Source organism: Phyllobates terribilis, unplaced genomic scaffold (genome assembly GCF_046119375.1).
Source record: "Phyllobates terribilis strain yellow unplaced genomic scaffold, ASM4611937v1 Scaffold_3__8_contigs__length_932513732, whole genome shotgun sequence".
Taxonomy (NCBI): domain Eukaryota; kingdom Metazoa; phylum Chordata; class Amphibia; order Anura; family Dendrobatidae; genus Phyllobates; species Phyllobates terribilis.
In genome coordinates this window covers 807903430-807927381 of record NW_027362763.1, presented here as the reverse complement: position 1 = coordinate 807927381, position 23952 = coordinate 807903430, and the positions used below count along the sequence as shown (strand labels likewise).

At 42.3% G+C, this 23952-nt stretch overlaps 1 protein-coding gene across 11 annotated transcripts in view; it reads left to right on the top strand.

The window, feature by feature from the left end:
* The first annotated feature begins 251 nt into the window (after nucleotides 1-251).
* The window catches only part of ARID1B (AT-rich interaction domain 1B), a 712135-nt gene continuing 688434 nt past the window's right edge, over nucleotides 252-23952 (top strand). For all 11 annotated transcript variants that reach the window (XM_073672421.1, XM_073672423.1, XM_073672420.1 and 8 more), the window contains exon 1: nucleotides 252-2290. In XM_073672421.1, the coding sequence (XP_073528522.1) occupies nucleotides 767-2290 (1524 nt within the window). In that variant the 5' untranslated portion in view covers nucleotides 252-766. The remainder of the gene's footprint in view (nucleotides 2291-23952) is intronic.

Here is a 23952-nt window from a genome sequence, read left to right as displayed (position 1 = left end):
CCAGGTTTTGCTGCAGAAAAAAACACTGAAAAAACGCAATGTGTGCACTTAGCCTTAAATGATGAGAAACACGGGAGTGGGTATATATTTTAGAACACACTTTGACATAGTCCCTGATAATAATAATGAGAGTTGCATTGCAAGCTGGATGCCTGGTGCAGTGGAAGGAGAGGAGGCAGAGAGCAGGCAGCACACAGGGGGTTAAGCGGTGGCCCAGCTCTGCCTCCCTCTTGCAGACTGCAGCCACTCCTCCTCCTGTTGTTTCCCTGGGAAGGGAGGGGGTGAGGAGCCGGAGGGCTGGCAGGGAGCTGAGGAGCACCCCGATTGCATGTCCCCAGCAGCTGCCCCGCTGCATGAGTGGCTTTAGGACAAGGGCAGGCTGGCACCGGGCACGGCTTCTTATTGGCTGCTTCTCCTACAGAGACTGATGCTCTCAGCTCCTGGAGAGAAGCCGGATCCACTCCGGGTTTTCCATGTGCCCTGTAATCAGAAAGAAGTGGATAATGGTTGCTAGCTCTGCTCACAAGCCATGCTGGGCCACAGCGCTGCAGCCGTGTGTGTAGCCATATCCGGGTTCTGGGCTGGGGAAGTTTCAGCACGAAGTCCCGAGGATCCGCGCCGTGTGTATGAGGCGAGCGCCCGGACGAGCGGCCACTTCAGCGGGACGCGGCATTGATCGTTCTCCGTGGAATCTATTGCTGGTGTCGCTCGTGCTGTGATTTTCCTTCCTGCACACTGTGGACTTCTGTCTGACTGACATGTTGCAATGATCATGGCAGCGCAAGTGGTTTCAGCCGCTGCTCCTGCCACCAATGCCAACAATAAGGGGAAAAATCCGACTCTTCCCGGGCTCAGTCAGGACCTAAACCCTGGGGGCGCAGGGACAGGGTCGGGCTCTATAGCTGGACTAGGAGAAGGGGCCCCCAGCAACAATAAACTGGATCATCTGCACCACCACAGCCTCCTGCACCACCATCACCTTCTCCACCACCATCACCACCACGAAGTGACCATGGCCAATGCCACTTCATTGTCACAGTCCAGCAATGCCAACAATAATAACAGCAGCTCCGATGGAGGACTGAAGGATGGCAGGAGCCTGGCAGCCTCCCCCCAATACCAGCCCATGGACATGGTTACTGCTGTTCCCAATCACAAGTTGAAGAGCACTAGTAGTGTGGATTATCGTGCACCCATTGCTACCCCACTTCATCACCTTGCCCATCACCATGCACCCCAGCAGCACCCTCCCCACCACCCCAGCCTTCCGCCCCAGCAGCAGCAGCAAGCACTGCCGAATAAAGGCAGCAGCCCTGGAGGAGGCAGCAGCAGCAGTGAGGCATCAGACATGGAGAATCAGCAGTCTGCTGTGGGAGAAGAGGGCTGTAATAACGCTGCCACAGCAGGGAAGGTCCAGGGCGACCCCCAGACCAGGAGGACGGCCAAGGCAGGCGAAGAGGACGAGCTGCAGGGCAAGATGATGGCTGGGGAGCCCATGGGCAGCAGGTATGAGCACGCCATGCTGCCAGGGGGACACCACGGAAGCGGCAGCAATAATAACAACATTGGTGGCAGCGCTGGATCATCCTCCTCTTCATCATCATCATCATCATCCTCCTCTTCTTCCTCCTCCTCAGCTGAGTTTAATAATTATTATGGCAGTGCATCAGCAAACAGAGCAGGGCCTTGCTTTGATCAACATGGCAGACAACAAAGCCCTGGTATGATGCACTCTGGATCTGTGGCCCCCAACAGCAACATGGACCCCATACAGAACTCCCATGATGGCTATGGCAGCAGCCAGTATGATCAGTACCAGGCATACAGCAGGGCCACTGCTGCAGGAGGAGGGGCGGGGGGCTATGCCAGCTCACCCTCTGCATATGGGGTACTGAACTCCCCAAGGCAGACTAGCTCCAGCACCCCAAATAATAGCAGCATGATGATAGGAGACAGGGGTGCAACCCATGCTAAAACACCCAGTGCTTCTAATGCAGGAAGCTTCCATCGCTATCAGGGACAAAACCAGCACCCTTCTGGGGCCACCCCTACTCTAAACCAGCTCCTAACATCTCCAAGCCCTATGATGAGGAGTTATGGAGGAACCTATACTGACTACAGTGCCCCCCAACAACAGGCTGTAAGCACTCAGGGGGGGCAACAACAGCCAGGGAGCATGGGGATAAGCAAAGACATGGGGTCCCAGTATGGAGCAGCCTGGGGAGCACAACAAAGAAATCACCCATCTATCAGCCCTGGAGGCACTGGACAATCCATCAGCAGATCCCAGGTAACCTGAAATCCTAGTATTGCTTGCAGATCCCTGGCCAGTTGATGTTAGATGTGCTGAGCTGTGCTACCATACACTTTATTTTCTTATAAAGGACTGCTGCAGCCATTTCTCTGCTGCTGGGGGAGGTTGTGCCGCCTTGTCCTTGTTGTAGGAGAACACATTCTCAGCTTTACTCCATACAAATGAGTAAAATGACCTTTACCCTCTACATCCCCCTCAGAATCCTGTGTCTTGTGTGCACCCCCTCTAGAACCCTGTGACTTGTGTGCACACTCAGGATGTGCCTGGTCTCTGCTTTTCGGCATAGGATGCAGTGTTATTTGTGCTGGATTTATGTTACATAAACATGTCCTGCCTATTCACTGCAGACACTTTGTGATCATCAAATATTGACTAATAAATCAGCAGAGCTTCCTTTGTGGATAGTAACTTGCTGTTTCTGCGCTTTATTAAGATGGAGTCCTGATTATGTTCATCTTGTTGGCGGCACAGAGATGGCTGCTCTCTGCTCAGCATAGACTGTGGCCTGTTTCTCTTTGCCTGGATAAGCTTTTTGTATAGTGGAGTAATTGGGTTTGTTTAGTTTCTTTGTGTAATGATGTATTAATGTCCCTTTTTTGAGGGGCTGCAATAGGTTTGTGGGTGCAGGCGGCGCTGGGCCCGAGCTGTGCTGCTCCTGGCAGTCTCAGTCTCAGTGTGCAGTGACTTGATCTCCTTTGCAAGGTTTGGAATTTGAATTGTGGAGGTAAACTGGCTGTAATAGTCTCCAGACAGCTGCCTCAGAGTTGACATCTAATCTGCCATCTGATTGGCTCCCCTCTCACCATTGGGCATTTAGCTGCGCTGATGTAAATAGAATTGCTGAACAGTACAGTCACAAATAATAATAGCAGGGCGGCCCTGTCTGCCTCCACAGGCACCGCGTTACCGCACTGATCCTAATAATACATGGCCACAAGTAAATAGTCACACACCACTGTATGGAGGCAGACCCATGGGAAGCTTTTACTTAACCCTGTTCATATGTTACTCTTCATATATGGGTACAATAAAGAGATAAAGGATTTATTACTTATGAATTAGCATAGATTAAGTATAATTTTAATTTTTTTTTGTTTAGGGAGGGTAATCCCAGTCTGCGTTCTATCGGAATAATTTGCTGTTTCACTCTGATCGGGTTAATATTTTAATCTGTTTACTCACAACCAATGTTTGTTGATGAACGGGGCAGCGGAATTAACCCTTCCTGCTGGGAACTTGTCTTGTGGCGTATTTTCTTTTGTAGAGTTTGTGAATTTAGCCATTTAAAATTGTAAAGAATATATATATAACAAGAAAACCCTTTTTAGACCATGCTAATTTGGGCATGACGTACTTTTATATGTCCATGCGTGTGATCATTGCATAGAAAGAACATGTCTGTCTGGTGGCTAAGCTGTGCGGCCTGCCATTGATCATTACTATTGTATAGTATTCAGGGCCAGCTGCTTGTCTCTATGGAACTCTATTGATCCACAATATGCACCGATGATGTGTATATCATATTTCCACAGTTACTTGGGTATACAGACTGTTATAAAATGTCTAAGCTTTACTACATAGTGAGTGACCTCTTAAATACATATGTGCAAATGTTATGTATCCATTCAGTACTTTACATAATATATTATTTTAAAAATCACACAGTCCTGTATGTTAATTTTTACAATTTTCCCAATAGTGCCCATTTTGAAGGGTGTTTTTCAAGAGCATACGGAGAGTTGTAGTGAAATATATGAAGAAAGATCTATGTACATTTCGATTATGTTGTCTCATATTGGTGATTGTGTAGTATTCATTTCTAAGACTCACAATTTACTACGGTTATGTTGGCAAGCTGTATTAAAATAGCTTTACCATTGAGTTGTGTGGTGTTCATCTCTGCATCTGTGCTTGTAATCTTGGTGTTTTTGGTAGGGTTTGGTATAGGATGCATGTTTTATAGCCATCCCGTATAACCTACATACTGAAGGCCTAGCACATTTGCTGTTCCTCCTATACTAGGTCACTGCAGCAGTTCTGTCTTGTATGTGTTCTTATTTTTTTTTAGCTAATAAATATATTATATTATATACATATAAGAATAGTTTATTTATTTTTATGAAAAACAAAACTGGAGCTTAAAGAAGAAAGCTCTACAGTGAGCTCTCTTTCAGATTTCAAAAATCTGAGGCATGCGCTTCATCTCCTCAGCACTGCCCCCGCCACCACCACTCTCCTGAGTCCACCCGCCAGCCCACTCTCACTAGCGCTGCAGCCACTCTCCTCTGCACGTGTGCCCATGGTACACTGTATGGGGGACTGTGCGGGGCCCATTACACTGTATGGGGGACTGTGCGGGGCCCATTACACTGTATGGGGGACTGTGCAGAGATTACAGTTGGAAAATCATACTGTGATGGAATCACAATTCTTTGTTGGGGGGATTGAGGGAGAGGGGTACAGTAGGGTCATCATACTGTGCGTGTGGGGGGCTTCCCTGTGGGGGTATCATACAGTGCTTGGGGGCACTTTTGTTTGCATTATGCTATATTATTTGTTTTATTCATGGGTTTTTTATCGTTTATTACCTATTTAAGTAAGGCCATTGGGCCATATGCTTTTTCTTCTCTTACATAACATTTTATATTATTCCACTATAATTCCAAAAGTTAATCGATTTATTTGATAAGGGAAAGCTTCCTCACTTGTAGACTTTTTTTCTACCAAATATCAAGGTTGGCTCACGACTTTGTCCAAGCTTTTAACTTTGGCCCTCTGTGTACTTCAGTTTGACATCCCTGGCTTAAAGGCTTATTCTGATCATGATAAAGGGTTACAATTGCAAAGAGGTTGTAAAAACAAACAACTTTTCAATTTTACTTTTGGTTAAAAATCATCTCCATTCTCCAAAACAGACCTCCACTGCAATCTGTGGCTAGTATCTTAGGCTTGGAGTGCAGTGCTTACAAGCTCTTTGCAATAGACTCTATAGCGCGCTAATGTATGAGTTGTTTTTCCAAACGAAACCCTCAGTGTTCAGGTTAAATTGCCGTGTTGGCACTTTGTGATATATTACTGGGTTTTGCATTGTAGTTTTGGTACTCTGTCGCCTAAAAAAAAAAAAAAAAAAAAAAAGTTTGCCATCACTGATAGGGCTGTGTTCTCACGTTCAGTATTTGTTGAGTTTTTTTACCTCAGTATGTGTAAGCCAAAATGAGGAGTAGAACAATCAGAGGAAAAGTAGAAACACGTCACCACTTCATTTTCCTCCCACTCCTGATTTTGGCTTACAATTACTGAGGAAAAATACTGACCAAATACTGAATGTGTGACCATGGCCTAATACTGATCTCTTTGGGATCCTGAAAACTGCCTTGTGTGAGCAAATGGTATGCTTTTGAATAAGCCCCATTTCTATCAAGCACTGCCATAATCCAGCACATTTATTCGTCATGTTTTATTGCCGTTAATAATGTAGAATATAAGAACTTGGTCTGCCTGGTGCTGAGATACGCCATACAATGAAAATGCCTGTGGTTGCTAAGCCTTTTCTTTTTGCCTTTATATGTACATTCTGCTGCTCGGTAGACAGCTGAATGTCTCCGTGCAGACCTGTATTTTTCAGCATCCACCACTCTTTCTGCTGTGTACTTTTCATACTTTTTCCCTGTTCATACTTTTCCTTTTTGAAGCCTTTATGTTGCTTTTGTTTTCTTATGTTTGTTTCTTTTCATAATTTTTTTTTTTTCCTTTTTTTTTTTTTTTTTTTTATACGTTCTGATTTGTATCTCTCCGGCCTAGTGTGTGGGTGTTCTTCCCTTTCTGTGTCTGCACAGTGCACATTTCATGCTTGTGCTGTTTTCACTGACTTTTAGATTTGCATTCATCTTTCATAAAGTTTCTATGTCAGGCTATGTGCCCACGATGCAGAAATGCTCCAGATTTTTTCCTGAGCGTTTCTGCGTCTCCCTGGCAGAAAAAACACATGCGGATTGTACATGCGGATTGCATGTACAATCCGCATGTACGTTTTTCCTTCCAAGGACAAGCAGATGTGAAGCGTTCTTCACTTGCATTTCCGCATGCGAGTTGACAAGCGCTTTCCAAGCTATTTTAGCATCACTTGGAAAACTGCTTGACAACTTGGTCACACTATATAAATCCATGCAACTGGCATGGATTTATATAGTGTGACCGTAAAAGAATGGTAAAAAATAAATATATACTTACCTTCTGATGGCCCCCGGTGTCCTTATCCGATCCGTCCTGGCTTGCCGGCAGCTCGCGGTGGGCTAAAAGGACCTGCCATGACGTCATGGAGAAAGGGGGCCATCAGAAGGTGAATATAATGTATGTTTTTTTTATTTTCTTTTTTATACAGGTACTATGGTACCCGGGTCCGGAGGAGAGTCTCCTCTTCTCCAAACCCGGGTACCATTCACACATTGAACTGCATGGTATCCGCCATGTACAGATGCAGTGATGCAGATGTTATGCGGTTCAATGCAAGTCAATGGCGGCAAAAACGCCGTGATTCCGCAAAATAATTGATAGTGCTGCGGATTTTTCCACAATGATAATCCGCAGCGGAAATTTCTGCAGCATGTGCAGAGCACATGCAGATTATCATTGGGGAACATGGCAGACCTTCTACCATGCGTTTCTTAAGCGTTTCTGGAAACGCTTAGGCTGTGTGCCCACTATGCGTTTAAGTTTGACCCCCTATGTGTTTTTTTTTTACATACTCCTTTCTTCTTTTTATACCTGTATATTTTCTCTTCACTGTATCTAAATCAGACTTCTTTTGTATCGGTTTTCATCTGCTGTTGGATGATTGTTCTTTCGGTGTGTTGTTGATTTTTGTTTTTTTCAGTTTTATGGTGTGTGTGTTTTTCTAAAAATTTAAAATCGATAATGGAGCAAGAAAAAATGTCCAAAGTTAAATTAATGTAATTATGTTTGTACCTCCAGTAAATATTTTCATATTTATACAAACATTTTATTTCTGGAAGAATTATATAACTTTTTTTTTTTTTTTTTTTTGATCCAAGCATATTTGCAGATTTCAGTAATAAATCATCTGATTTGTATCCACCACTTTTTAGGAGTCTGTTTATGTTCCTTAATGAAGCCCTCCCATGAATATATTTTTTCATTAAATGTGTATGCTGTGTAGTGAGTGTATTAATATACTCGCCTACTGCCGTTCTTTCAGGGGTCCAGCGTCGATCTGCTCCTCTTCTTAGTGATGTCACCGCAATTCAGACTAGCCGACTCTCTCTATACGTGATCCGGAAGTCGCTTTTACAGTATAAGTCTGACGCGCCATATACTTACATTGTAAAAGCCATTTCCAAGTCATTCATATCACAGCACGACCTGGAGAGTTTTCAAAGCAGTAACTGAGAAGCGGAGCAGAACGACGCTGGACCCCCGAGAGAGTGGCGGTACGGTGGTAAATTAATACACTCAGAACACACCGTATGCATATACACATTTAATTAAAAAATATATTAATGGGAGGGCTTCTTTAATACATAACCAAGCTACACATTTATGCTTGCAGATCATGACATCACAGTGTTTCCATGTACATGGATTCAGTAGGCCGGGTTCATATTAAAGGGGTTTTCCCACAAACAAAGGTTCATTTTAATCAATGACAGTGTCTGACCGTGCAGGAACATACCGCATCTCCTGGGCAGGGGACAATACAGACATTACAGCAGGGGATCACACAGGATTCATTTTATGAGGTAAAATATTGTTTAAAAACAGGCAGTGAAATATGTTACCTCACAAAATGAATCCTGTGTGATCTCGTGCTGTAATGTCTGTATTGTCCCCTGCCCAGGAGATGCGGTATGTTCCATACACGGTCAGACACAGACAATTTTTAAAATGAACTTTTGTTCGTGGGAAAAACCCTTTAAGGCCGCGTTCACACGTTCAGTATTTTACCTCCAGTATTTGTACGCCGGAGATGGTGAAAAATACAGAAGTGGTGATGTGTTTCTATTAAACATTTACTCTGACTGTTCCACTCCTGGTTTTGTCTTACAAACACTGATGTAAAATACTGAACGTGTGAACGTGGCTCAACACAGATGCCTTTGGTGGCTCAGGCTACAGCAACACTGTTACAGATCCATAATAGGGTCATGCATGTGAGATTATATAATTTGTTAGTAGCATCTATGTACAGGTCAATACAATATATATAGAAATATTTTTTTTTAGTTAATTTGTATATAATTCTCCTGTTTTCTGTAATATAAAGTGATTTGGGAAGATCAGTGCCACTAAGACTTGCCATAAACAGGTCAATCCCCTCCAAGCGGATTCTTTACAAAACCTTAGCTAATTCTTGGTGGACCAGATTGTGTTGTGCAATTAAATAATTGCTGTCTACCCTGGTGGTATTTGGGTAATTGTATTTTTTATTTTTAATGTTGGCATTAGAAATTCTAATTGAGTTGTTTAGGGAATTTTACCATTTGATCCATAGTTCTGTTTAAAGAAAATATACATTTTTGTTCACAGCCTTTTAGGCTGTTTTGTCCGGAGCTGTAACAGAGGTGCCTTGGTGGCCCGTGGGGCCTCCGCAATACTCCTTTACATTATGATTAAATAAGATTCCAACTGAATATTAAATTCTGCACACTCCTTCGAACTCTGTATGCAGGGAGGTGTTCTCCCCTAAAAGCACTGATTCTTTTCTGTATGTGCGCAGTCCAGTGCATACTGAGGAGCTATACACCCATGCACTCAATTTTGTCATGTGAGTCAACCCTAAGGTAATGTATTCCGTTAAACGTATCTGCATGGTGTACTGCAGCATTTTTTTTATTCTACTGTATCATCTATCTAGTAACTAAGTGAGTGATAATTGTTAGATCAATGGGTGTCTCAAAGCTACTGATCTTGAGAACACTTGTGTTCCCTGCACCCACCTAGCAAGGAAGAGTTAAATTGAGCATCTGGCCACTCATGCACCCTAACGCTCCATTCTAAGCCTGTAGCACTGCCAAAGATGGCCAAGAGAGGGGGTTGGATGGAGCAACTAGTCGACCATGTGCCTTGCTGTTTTATTGATAAACAACGGTATTACGGTATTAACAAAGATAGCTTAGCCTTAAAGTGGTTGTCCACTACTAGGAAAACCCCTTCTCCTTCTGAATGTTTGGCGTTGATAAAATCACCTCTGGTGCCCGAGCTGTTCTGTTGGTGTCGGCACTCGCGTTCCCCATACTCCTGTGCAGTTGTTATGAAAACTGAACCCTGTGCCCAAGCAGCTTTGGTATCACTGTCTCCGCCATTGGACGTATTGAACATCAACCGGAAGCCAGGACTGCAGCTGCTGTCTGCCTTCCTCTTGTTTGATTTGTCCAAAGTCGAGGACAGTGAGTCCATGTGCTGATTGGGCACAGGGCTCAAACAACCGCGCGAGAGCCGACACCACTGGTGAGTATAAGGCTTAGTGCCCACCATGCAGAAATGAAGCAGAAATTTTCCTGAGCATTTCTGTATCTCCTTGGCAGAAAAACGCATGCAGTTTTTACTTGTGTATTTGAATGCGTGTTTGCCATGTGTTTTTCCAGTGCATTGTATAGGCCAATCTGCATGCAGAAACGCACAAGAATTGGTCATGTCCGTATTTTTTCTGCAAGTAAAATCCGCACAGAAAAAATCCTGACCATGTGCACAGAACTTGCAGAATGTCATGGGATAAGGTATGCAATGCGTTTCTGGAGCGTTTTTCCAGCTGCAAATGCGCACCAAAAACGCATCGTGGGCACACAGCCTAAATCTGCAAAACTCCATACTGGGACCCATACTGATCTAACAATTATCATCTATCCACTTTTTTTTCATGGTATATATTTGACTCATTATGAACTTGTATAGAGCTGGTAAGGAAGACTTGCACTGTTGACAATGTAACAACCATCAGGGTTTATTTTAATTCAGTGACAGGTTCTGGTTTTATTACATGATATACAAAACACAATGCTTCTAATTTTTCCTGGATTTAAGTGTCTATATTTTTACAACATCCAGTAGAGAGCACTCTATTATCTCCAATTAATCTAGGCTGTGTTAATATATTATAGCCCTTTTGAATGCTATAACTGTAGTCAGTGTGTCCTTTGCTCAGTAGCAGCCTTACATTGGCGTTCCTTCTGTGCATCATGTATGATAGTGGAATACGCTGAAAAAAGAATATTTATCTGAGCCCCTGCAGAAAGAACAATTCCTCATTTTGTCCATTTGCTTTTAAATGAGCTCCTGCCCTTTATCTATACATGCATACGGCGTGTATATTTGTGTACATTACTCCGAAATATGTGCATGTAAATCTCCTGTCCTCAGTCTCAGTCAGCTTTTGCTTTCTTATTCATCAGTTTTCCTATTTATTTCTTCTCGCTGGAGCTGTTCTGTCTTAACCTCTTCCACTGGATTGCTGTGACCTTCACATATGCAGATTAGCCATGTGTCTGTTTGAATTGAAACTAGCTGCCTCAGGAAGAGAGGCTTTTTCTTTCCCTTTCTTTTTATTCCACTGTGAATCTGACAGCCATTCATCCCTGACCTGGGCAGAGGTAATAAAAGGAAATTGGATTCAAATGGAATGCATACAGATAATGCTGGAGAAGGCAGCTCCAGGAACAGCAGCGGCAGCAGCAGCACCCCATCTGGCTGCACAGAAGAATCAGCTCAATGCTACCATTCACCAGCAGCTTCAGTTTAAGATTAACCTATGCATTGCTGGCAAGATTTACACTGTTTTTTTTTTTATAATGTTATCAGATTTATAGACGGGTGATTGGTAGTGTCTTACGTTGATTTTGTTTAACTATTTTAAAACTGTAATTTAGCTAGGTATATTTATTTCCAACTAAAAATCAGTTACATTCACCTGTCATACACACAAATATCTGTAAGCCCCGTTCACATGAATAATAGTGACAGAAATTTGTGCAACATATCTGCTCTGCTGCATGTGAATTCACTTTTATAGATGTCATCCGTCTTTAGAAATGTAAATTGTTTTTATTTTATTTTTTTAACCCCTTAAGGACCCTGGGATTTTCCGTTTTTGCATTTTCGTTTTTTGCTCCCCTTGTTCCCAGAGCCATGGTGTTTTTATTTTTTCGTCAATATGGCCGTGTGAGGGCTTATTTTTTGCAGGACGAGTTGTACTTTTCAACACCATTACTAGTTTTACCATATCGTGTACTGGAAAATGGGGAAAAAATTCCAAGTGCGGTGAAATTGCAAAAAAAGTGCGATACCACAGATGGTGTTTTTTTTTTACCACGTTCACTGAATGCTAAAACTGACCTGCCATTATTATTCTCCAGGTCATTACAAGTTCGTAGACACCAAACATGTATAGGTTCTTTTTTATTTAAGTGGTGAAAATAAATTCCAAAGTTTGCTTAAGGAAAAAAAAAAGGCACCATTTTTCGGGATCTGGGGCCGGGTGAGGGCTTAGTTTTTGCGCGCCGAGCTGAAGTTTTTATTGATACTGTTTTGGGGTGGATCCGTTTTGATCGCCCGTTATTGCATTTTATTGCAATGTTGTGGCAACCCAAAAAAACGTAATTCTGGCGTTTAGAATTTTTTTTCTCATTACGCCGTTTAGCGATTGGATTAATTATTTTTTTATATTAACAGATCGGGCGATTCTGAACACGGCGATACCAAATATGTGTATGTGTTTTTTTGTTTGTATAGAATGGGGTGAAAGGGGGGTGATTTTAAACTTTTATATTTTTATAAATACGTATTCTTTTTCACTTTTTGCTTGCTTCTATAGTCTCCATAGGAGACTATAGAAGCAGCAATTACCTGCGCCTCTGCTACATAGAGGTGATGAGCAGATCACCTCTATGTAGCAGAAATGCTCCTGTGCTATGAGCGCCGACCACTAGGTGGCACTCATAGCGATCAGTACATGACAACCACTAGGGTCTGCTGTAGACCCAGGGTTGTCATGCCCACCCATCAGTGACCCGCGATCACATGACGGGGTCACCGATGGGTGGGGTAAGTGACGCGCCTCCAGCGCAGCAATGTTAAATGCCGCTGTCAGAGATTGACAGCGGCTTTTAACATGTTAACAGCCGCTGGTGGATCGCAATTCCACCCGCGGCTGTTGCGGGCACATGTCAGCTGTAATAATCAGCTGACATGTGCCCGGTTCAGTGTGGGCTCAGCGCCGGAGCCCCCGCTGAACAGGGGGTGACAGCCTGGGGCGTATATTACGCCCCAGGCTGTAAAGGGGGTAAAAACAAAGCACAAAAACAAAACAGCTCTGCAGTTTCAGAAAATAAGAGGAATGATTCAGCATATCAGGCTATAAACTTGAATAAAACATAGCTTTTATTGAGCCATTATTTATTTATTATTTATTTTGCGTAATCGCAGTGTTTTCGTCGCCATTGACTTGCATTGAATCGCTTCATATCCGCATGACTACATGTGCACATGCAGATATTAAGTGATTCAATGTGCGGATGGGTACCCGGGTCTGGAGAAGAGGAGACTCTCCTCCAGACCCGGGTACCATAGTACCTGTAAAAAAAATAAAAAAAAAAATTAAAAATACTTGCCTTCTGATGGCCCCCGGTCATCTCAGTGATGCTCCCCGGAAGTTCGCAAATGGTCTAAAAGGACTTTCCATGACGTCATTTAGTCATGTGACCGCCCACACGACCGCTGACGTCGGTCACTAAAAAAACTCCAGTATGTAAACACAGCTTATGGCTACATTAAGAGTAGTATTTAAGTCAATACAGTGGGGGGGGAAAGTATTGTGTCTTTTATACTGATATCAAGTTCAAACAGGTGCTAGTGCTACAGGTAAAGAGGAGCCTCTTAAGGAAGAAGTTACAGGTCTGTGAGAGCCAGAAATCTTGCTTGTTTGTAATTGACCAAATACTTATTTTCCACCAAAATTTGAAAAAACTTCCTTTCCAAATCATACAATGTGATTTTCAGGATTTGTTTTCTCATTTTGTCTCTCATAGTTGAGGTCTACCTATGATGTCAATTACAGGCCTCTCTCAACTTTTTACGTGGGAGAACTTGCACAATTGGTGGCTGAGTAAATACTTTTTTTTCCCCACTGTATGTTGCATCAGTATTTCTAATCCAAAACCAGGAATGCAACATACACATAAGTATAATGGATAGATTTCAACCTTTTTCTAGTTTTGGATCCACTTCTGGTTTTCGCTTACAAATATTGATACAAAATATTGCTGCAGACAAGTAGCCTTAAAGTGAACTTGTCACATCCCAAAATCCGCTTTAAAGCTGTGTGCCCACTATGCGTTTTTTAAGGGTTTCCCACAGCGGCAATTCCGGTGCAGAAACGCTTAAAAAACACATGGTAGAAGGTCTGCCATGTTCCCCAATGATAATCCGCATGTGCTGTGCACATGCTGCGGAAATTTCCGCTGCAGATTATCATTGCGGAAAAATCTGCAGCACTACCTATTATTTTGCGTTTTTGCCGCCATTGACTTGCATTGAATCGCTTAATATCCGCATGACTACATGTGCACATGCGGATATCATGCGGTTCAATGTGTGGATGGTACCCGGGTTTGGAGAAGAGGAGACTCTCTTTCTGACCCGGGTACCATAGTACCTGTAAAAAAAAAAAATAAAATAAAAAATATACATTATACTTACCTTCTCATGGTCCCCGGTCTCCTCTATGGTGCGTCCTGGCTTCCCGACAGCTCGCGATGGTCTAAAAGGACCTTCCATGATTTCATTTAGTCATGTGACTGGTCACGCGACTGCTGACGTCGGCAGTCGCGTGACCCATCACATGACTAAATGACGTCATGGAAGGTCCTTTTAGACCACCGCGAGAGACCGGACGCATCGGATAAGGACACCAGGGGCCATCAGAAGGTAAGTATATATTTATTTTTTACCACTCTCTCGGGTCACACTATATAAATCCATGCTGTTTGCATGCATTTATATAGTGTGACCAAGTTGTCAAGCACTTTCCAAGTGATGCTAAAATCGCTTGGAAAGCGCTTGTCAACCCACATGTGGAAATGCATGTGAAAAACGCTTCACTCACGCTTGTCCCTGGCAGGAATCCGCATGTACAATCCGCATGCATTTTTTTTCTGCCAGGGAGATGCAGAAACGCTCAGGAAAAATCCGGAGCATTTCTGCATCGTGGGCACTTAGCCTGACAGCCAACTGTTGGGGTTACAGATTATACGTTTGCAGAGAAATACTGATGAATAACTTGGCACACATTGAGCTTGCTTGGCAGTGCCCTTATGAGTTTGGTTGTCTGCCTAGGAACATGCACTGCTGCCAGGGTACTCCTCATTTTGTAGGGACTTGCATGGTGCACTTCTGCATTACACAAGTCCTACTTGCACATATTATTGACATGTCCTAAGCACGTGCACATACTATGTTTTACAGAGTACCAGTTTAACCAGTGCTAACCATAGTAGCATCATGCTTCCAGTATTAACAGATTGAAACAAACGGCCTAAGGTTGCCAATAAGGCTATGTGCCCACGATGCAGAAATGAAGCAGAAAATTTCTGCAGCATTTCTGCATCTCCCTGGCAGAAAAAACGCATGCAGAATACATGCGGATTCACATGCGTTTCCGCATGCAGGTTGACAAGCACTTTCCAGGCGATAGCGTCACTTGGAAAGTGCTTGACAACTAGGTCACACTGTATAAATCCATGCAAACAGCATGGATTTATACAGTGTGAACCGTAAAAATGAAAACAAATAAAGCTACACTCACCCCCGATGCCCCGGCGTGGCTGCAGCGCTCGTTCCTGTCTGGTTCCCGGCTGCCGGCATATCGCGAGTCAGAGCGGTGAAGGGCCTGCGGTCACATGACTGTGACGTCACCGCAGGTCCTCAAGCGATGCCGGCATTCTGAGAGAAGCCGCCGGACAGGTGAATATAAACTTTATTTGTTATTTTATTCTTTTTTTACAGGTACAATGGTACCCAGGTCTGGATGAGAGTCTCCTCTCCTCCAGAACTGGGTACCATCCGCACATAGAGACGCATAGAAGCCGCTTGTAAAAATGTACAGTCGCGGTTTCTGTGCGTCTCAATGCAAGTCAATGGCGGGAGTTCCGCTGCACTTCCGCAAAATTAAATGACATGCTGCGGATTTTTGTACGCAGCATAAACGCTGCAGAAAAATCCGCAGCATGTGCATAGAACATGCGGAATCCCCTTGGGGACCATGGGGTGCGGATTACCTAGCGTTTCACAAGCGTTTATGCTGCGGAAATTCTGCAGCATAAACGCTTGAAAAACGCTACGTGGGCACTCAGCCTAAGTAGTGTACCTTCTGGATTTGTCTGTTGTGGGCCGTATAGAAATCAGAATAACTTGGGGAAAAATGTTTGGGTCCATTTAGACATGCTGATCATAGCCAGTGAATGTCGTTTAATGGCCTGTTTATACACTGATTACAGTTCCTAGCAAACAGAACAAACGTTAATATGCTAATTCTGTAAGAATAGAAACCAATGTTCTCGGCAGCACAAGTTTTGTTTATGCTGAGGACAGTGATTTTATTTTATTTATTTTCCCTGAAATAGGTGAAGTCTACAGTCACATTAAGTGGCTACAGAATGGCAAAGTATGACAATGTAGGAGGTTTACACTGCCACAGCTGTCCTTGATGAATCGGGGCCTTTGTGTGAACATGGCATATCTATTGTAAGGCTGTGTGCACACGTTGCAGATTTGATGTGTTTTTTGTCACGCTTTTTTCTCCCCGGATTTGTGATAAAACCTGAAGCAAAACCTGATGCCAGCAAAATGAATGCATAACCTGAAGTGTCATGCACACATAGTATTTTTGACTTGCAGATTTGGTAGGGAATAATCTGAAACATGTCAATTCTCTGTGCGTTTTTGCCTTGTGTTTTTCACCCATTGAATGCACTAAAAAAATGCAGGCAAAAACGCAAGGTTTTTGAGGCTGCGTTTTCCTGCCAAGAGATGCAGAAATTTCTGCAATCAAATACTCAACATGTGCACATACCCTAATTATTTTACATGCTTATGTTTGCCTATATAGCACCATTAATTTCCATAGCGCTTTACACTCATCATCTTCATAACTGTCTCCACTGGGGCTCACAATCTAAATTCCCTATCAATATGTCTTTGGAGCGTGGGAGGAAACCAGAGAACCCGGAGGAAACCCACGCAAACACAGGGAGAACATACAGACTCCTTTCAGGTGAATATAGAGAAATGCTATAGAAAATTAATGCATTTAGTTATAATATCCAGCTTAACTAAATAAGCAGAGGAGTAAAATCTAATTTCAAGTGGCTTTGCATTCAAATTTTATTGTTGTGACACCCCTTCTCAAAAATTATGACAGCAAGGCAATGACAGCTGAGTTCCTCCTGAGAATCAATCAGGCAATTAATTTCCTAAAATGAAATGCTGATTATACAAAGCTTCACTGGAGAGGCCCAATGATTAGAATCAATTTGATAGATTGTTTCAGGTGGGATCTTATTAATAACATTACTTAAATATGGGAGATGCGCAACTAACTGCAGATTTTAGCTTAAGTCTACTTGCACACAACAGTTTTGTAGCCATTTATTTTCTGCCACTATCCTCCTATATTTGTAACACAAATGCAGCCAATTTCAATAAACTTTTTGTTTTGTTTTTTTGAACAAATAAAATAATTCCCGTGTGAATACATTCCTACACTTTGTACTTCTTGATAAAGCAGCATGTGAATTGCATGTAGGTCTTCTGTGTAGCTGCAATGATTCTATTGGTTTAATATCGCTGTGGGCAGGTATTGGTCTGTAATAATTGTCTAATGGTAATCCATTTGGGACATTGCCGTTTGTGTTTGGTCATACCTGCCTACCTACATTATTTTTTATACTATTGATATGTGCTGTACATGTGTAACATGTGGACCTGATCTGTTTGTTTTTTTTGCAAAAAAACTTGACGTGTTACAATTTACAATAATTCTTTAGCTTTGTTGAATTGAAACAAACACTGTTTATGGCTTTTTTTGCTTCATTCAGGTTTGTGACCAAATTGATTACCTGCAGCGGATACTTTTGCACTAAAAATGTGTTTCGGCAGACAAAATTCCAATAATTGTTTTTTTTTCTTGAGTGTTTTTACTTGTATTTTGTATGCATTCAATTGAATGGGTAAACATTGCTGCAAAAACAATGAAAGAATTGATATGGTGCAGATTAAGAAAAAAACAAAACACTTGGTTAAAATTACGCACAGAATAAAAAGAATGCTCATGGGATTGCAAAAATCTTTTGTTTTGCTGGTACTTCAAAATGCATCAGTTTTTACTCTCAAAAGAATTCACTGAAACGCTGCAAATATTCAAGGTGTGCATAAGCACTTAAAGGAAATCTGTCAGTAGGATCAAACCATCCTAAACCGTCTATATGGGCACGTAGGTCATAGGAAGCTGAATAAAACGATACCTTGATATCTGCGATCCGATGTCTAATTCCAGAGAAATCTACGACTTTCTAATATGTAAATGAGCTGTTCAGGGCTATGGGCCGGACACTGATCTGCCTGAGGATTTGCCTTCAGAACTTATTTTAATCAAAAGGGGGGTTACCAGGGGTAACAAACCTTTTTATAACAAACCTAAATAAAAGGGTGTTTATTTGAAAAAGAAGTAAAGAAATGTAAAATTAGTTATCATGCACATGACCGTATTTTCAGCCCAAGTGCAAACTGAAAAAACATCAGGTTGATCCAAGTGCAATGTTTTTCTATGGAGCCGTGTACATGTCTGATACTTTTTTTTTTTCTCGGACCTCACTGATCCGAGGGAAAAAAAACAACGCAGCGTGCCTGAATTGGATCCGGATGAGTCTGTAGAAAATATCGCACTGCCATCACATGTCATCTGAGTGAAGTTTGATTTTCACAGACTGACAGAACAGAGCAGATAAAAGTTGTTTCTTTTCCAGCTCCTCATCCTTGGAAATCGGAAAAATTTTGATCACACTCTAGTCAGAGTTTGATCAGAGTGTGATTAGCATAATTGGCCCGATTTCTCTCAGATGAGAGAAAATATTGTCGTGTGACCGTGACCTAATAGTATTGTCATTGCAACTAAGAAGTAATATTGTCACGTGTGTGTCAGATGTGACAGTCACCCTGCAGTTGGTTGCAGGAGATCTTTGTTTGGCATTACAGACACCTTAGAATCTCTCACTCTAGGACCCAGCGGCTACCTCCCTCCTGTCTTATTAACACCCTGATGTGGGTGTTTAAATATTTTCAGTTTGCTATAGGGAGGCGTCGGTTATATTCACATTTTACCTTGTGAAGGCTTGGAGCTATTGCAGTCTGCTTACTTCCTCCCTGGTGCTAAGAGGTCATGTGTAATCTCTCTGAAGTATGCTCAAGCTGAGTTACTTTCCCCTGTGTTTGTCTCCCTTGTTGTCTTTAGTTGTTAGTGGGGACTGACTAGTGCTCATCCTCTCCTTTCCTATCCAGGGCCTAGCTCTAGGGAAATACAGGGTTTTAGGTTCCTGTGCGGCGATTGGTGAGGAACCAATATAGGGACGATAGGGGAGACAGGGTGATATCAAATCAGCCTAGGAAGTCTCCACTCCCCCTTTCCCTAGTGTCTGGCCTCCCCATCATCCCTTCGTGTTGCACTTAGTCTTTCCTACACTGACAAATATAACATTAACTATACAGTGATGTTTTTTTTTGTTTTTTTTTTTAATCTATTTTACAAGTAGCCACTATTTGCCATGAGATGAGCATAGCACCCTCTTGGCATACTTCGAACCACACAATCGTACCTTTTCTGTTCGCCATCTCTGAATGTAGCAAAAGACACAGTTGTGAGCAGAAAGGCCAAAATGCGAAAGCTAGATTCATCAGACCCAAGGACAGGTTTCTTTTAATCTGCTATCTACTGCCTGTTTCTTGGCTTAAAAAAGTATCATCCTCCTATTTTTTTCAGTTGGTGGTTTTTGTGTAGACATTCTAGAGGCCTGGTTAATGTAGTCTCCTCTGAAGACTTAAAGCGCACCTGTCAGCAGGATTGTGCTCTGAAAACTACATACACTGTCAGGTGGGCGCCATTACACTGATTGATATGATACCTTGTTTGATGAAATCCGTCCTGTGGTTTTTGTGTAATCTTTACTTTCAGTTTGGAGATAATGATATGCTCGTGTTACCAAATGGCTGCAGTGAAACAGAGTTAAAAGTGTAAAGGGGTATAAATACATTCCGTACCCACTGTATAGTCCTGGCAAACTCAGGGCATCCTGGGCTGAAAAAAGGGGCAAGTATTTACATAAACTGAAAAGTGGGTGAACCTCACATATTTTGGTCAGAAGAACAAAATGTTTTTTTTTGTGATTTTCCAAAATTGCAGAAAACTGAAGTGACACATTCACACAGATACTCAGGGAACCTTTTACCAAATATTTCATGTTTAACTGGATACACAATGTAATAGTGGCTGCAGAGCTGAATAAAACGTGTTTGTTTTGTTAATTTTGCCTCTCCGTTTTGGAGATATTGGCAATCAAAATATTTTAATTGCTAATGACTTAATTTTCTATAAGTCCCAGTGTGTGTTATCAGAGAGTTCTCAATACGGTGCTTACGTCTTCACACTGTATAATGCCGACCAATCATAAGCACTTACCAATACTTAAAGCAAAGCACACCCCTCACTATAGTTTAGAGCTGTTTTTTTTTTTTTTTTGGGAGATGTAATGATAAAGCCTTGTTCTTCTCTAACCTTGTATGATTCAGTGTCGGGGAGGGGTAGTAAAGCAGAGTTTAGCTGTGTAACATTACAAACTATTTTATGGGTCATCTATTGTAAAACAACACGGTATGTTCACAGTTGTCCGTATCACACTTATGTCTGTTGTGCTCAACGTGTACTCGCTCTTCAGTAAGATCCTGCATTGTCTCACTGAGTGGCCGCCTGGTTGTTCTAACTACTCCTGTGTGAGATAATTATTTATAAGGCTATGTGCCCACGATGCAGATTTGAAGCAGAAATTTCCTGAGCGTTTTTTCCTCTCCCTGGCAGAAAAAAGTGCAGGCGGATTTTACATGCTTTCTTGCATGCGGTTTTCCAAGCGATTTTGAGCATCACTCAAATGCATTTCGTAAAGGGCTTGGTAATATAAGTTGGTCACACAATATTATTCCATGCAACTGATATGGGTTTATATTGTGTGACCAACTTATGAGGAGAGTTATGCTTTCAAATGGTGCATCTATTCTAAAAAAAACAAGTAAAATGAAAAAAAAAACCTTATACTCCCCTCTCTGGCGGCCCCTTGTCTCCCGGCGGCGATCCTCTCTCCTCAGCGGCCCGCGGTGTACTGGCAGGACCTGCGGTGACGTAATTTAGTCAGGTGATGGTCGCATACTAGAGCCTTACAGTGGGATATGTTAGGAAATGACATTTCCCTTAGAGGGCACCTGGAAGGAAGGATGACACTATCCCCGACATAGATGCAGTCCGTTCCTTGGTTGGTGCATATCACTAATCTGTCCAGAGGGGTTCAAGGAATTGCTTGCAGTTGAGTTGGCAGTAAGAAGACTCCTTGTGTCCATGCAGGGTCATCATGTCTGGATCCTGTCCGACAATCAGGTGACAGTGGCCTACATAAACCACCAGTGCGGAAACGTGATCCAGACCCTTAGTGGAGGTGACAGATCGCTTATTCCAACTAGCCAAAAGTCATCTCCTGTCTTTTACGGCTCTTCACATAAGAGGAAAGGAGAACATCAGAGTGGAATTTTTAAGCCGCAGTCTACTAAGGTAAAGAAAGTGGGAATTAGATCAGTCCATCTTCAGCCAAATAGTGCAGATGTGGGGCCATCGGGATGTAGACCTCTTTGCCAACAGGTTGAACAGGAAGGTAAAAAAATTCTGTTCTCTGAATCCCAGAGAAGATCCACAGGGGGTAGATGTGGTCTTAGTTTCATGTAAATTCAACCTGGCATACGCCTTTCCTTCAATAGCCCTGATCCCGATGGTAGTAAGGAAGATCAGAAAAGACAAAGCAAGGATTCTCCTAATCGCTCCCTTTTGGCCCAGAAGACCATGGTTCTCATGGTTGACAACAATGTCTGTCACTGACCCGTGGTTCTTCCCAGATGTTCTGAACCTCCTTTCTCAGTAACCAACCTACCATCCACAAATAACTAACCTTCATTTGACGGCGTGGAATTTGAGAGGGTGCTGTCAATGGAAAAAGGTTTCTCTCCCAAACTGGTCTCTACTCTACTTCAAACTAGGAAGTGGGTGATCGATAAAGTCTTAGTTACTTACCGGTAACGGGATTTTTCAGACCCCATGACTGCATCCTTAAATTCCCTCCCATCATGTGTAGGTGAGCACTTTTTCTGCTAGTTTATAAGTTCACTTTTATGATTATGATTTGTGTTGCTGGTAAAATGTGTTTTTCTCAATAACCATTGGAGGTCCTCTCATGCTCTGTAATCCAACTGATGCATTGGAGTTTTGCCTCCGTTTTCTGCCTGTTTGGTTTCCTGTCCTTGACGGGTGGATCCCTCTCTCGTGGTGGGGTTCCGAAAATCTCGTTGCCGGTAAGTAACTAAGACTTTCTGTCCACTCATCCATAAAGGCCACCTCCTATAGAGTGAACGACTTATTGTGGTCGTATGGACACATATTGCAGTCTCTGCTTGGGAACTCTGCACCTCCTTCAGTGCTACCTTTTGGTCTGTGTGCTGCCTCTCTGATTCTTAATGCCCTCCTTGCCCAGGCTGAGGGTTTTGGTGGGTGGCAAACTCTTGGCAAGTTTGTTGTGGTACCTTGTCCTTCCCATAATGGATTTGATGGTGCTCCGGGGGATCATCAGAGATTGGGATTTTTTTTTTTTTTTTTTTTTAATAACCCAACTGTGACTTGTGGTGGTGCCTCTTGCTTAATGGTGTTGCAGGCTCTGTGACCTTTCAGAAAAGGTGTGTGTATATACTGACAGACTATGTGACACTTAGATTGCACACAGGTGGACTTCCTTTCACTAAGCATATGACTTATGAAGGTAGTTACTTGCACTAGAAATTTTTAGGCGCTTTATAGCAAAAGGGGTGATAACATATTCACATGCCAAGTTTATTTCCTCCCATAAATTAAATTTGCCTATATTTTTCTCACTTCACTAACTTAGACTGTTTAGTGCTGATACTTCACAGCCAACTTGGATTACAAAAATGTCTAAATACAGATTGTAATGTACCAAAATAGGTAAAATGCCAAGGGGGTTGAATACTTTCATAAGCCACTGTACCTGCTGTGCGATTACAAGTTGAGCACATGGTGGAGGGGCCGTTCTGCAGAGGTGACATGATAGAAGGGTTTGTCATGTGATAAAGCTAAATTCAGATGCATTGCCCCTTCCCCTACACTGACTCATACAGTACGTTAGGCAAGGAGATCAGGACTGGCTGACAATATATATACAGGTGTATCTCACTAAGTTAGAATATCATCAAAAAGTTAATTTATTTCAGTTCTTCAATACAAAAAGTGACACTCATATATTATATAGAGTCATTACAAACCGAGTGATCTATTTCATGTGTTTATTTCTGTTAATGTTGATGAATATGGCTTACAGCCAAACTCTGAGAAGTTCAATCAGGTTATTTTTTAATGCACTAATCTTTATCAGCATGCACAACAGACAAATGTAACCTGACAAAAACATTGCAAAAATGCAGTGTGAACATAGCCTTAGACATTGTTCATATCTGGGTTATGCTTGCATTAAAGACATAAGGATGCTTTCTGTTTTTTGTTGGTTTTCCATTGCCTTTAATGGTAATCGTAACTGAGTCCTTCAGTGGCAGAATTAGGTGATGTTTAAGACCATAACTTGCACCCATATTATAGTTGTTTTGCTATTGTCTGGGGTGTGTTTAGAAATCCGATATAAAACAATATAGGTATTGCATGAAATTACCATCATGTAATAAAAAGGTGGGAAATAAAATCCTATCATGGAAATATTCAATTATCTAATAATAGGCCTACAGAAACTGAGAGTGTTTCTTCTGCTATGTTGTGTTTATCATTGTGCTTCTATGGGTGTGATGCGAAATGCTCACAGCTCTGGAGTTAGTTTTAAATGAAATATCACGTTTTGCTAAAGGGCGTAATGACGTAGCAGAGCTCATTCTGCATCTGTCTGTTCTCGCAGAGCTGCAGCTGTTAGTCACAGGCATGACTGCAAGGTTTCACAACTTAGGGCTTTGTTATCAGCAGAAAACAGGTTTAAGTACAAAGGCAGACATTTTGGCGTGTGTTCAGATACACACAAAAGGCTTGTTGTACCTGCTAGCCTGTGGGACTCTGCGCATGAATACCTGTTGCAGCACTGAATGTATGGCTTAAGCCACTCAGCCGAAAACACAAAGACAGTTGAACCAATTTCTTTTTTGGGTCAGTTGCTTTGCATTATTGATAAAACTGAAGTGAATTTCAGTTAGGATTATGGGGGTTCAGTTCATTTGTTGGGTGTTTTTGATTGGAAATTTAATATTACTTTCTACAATTG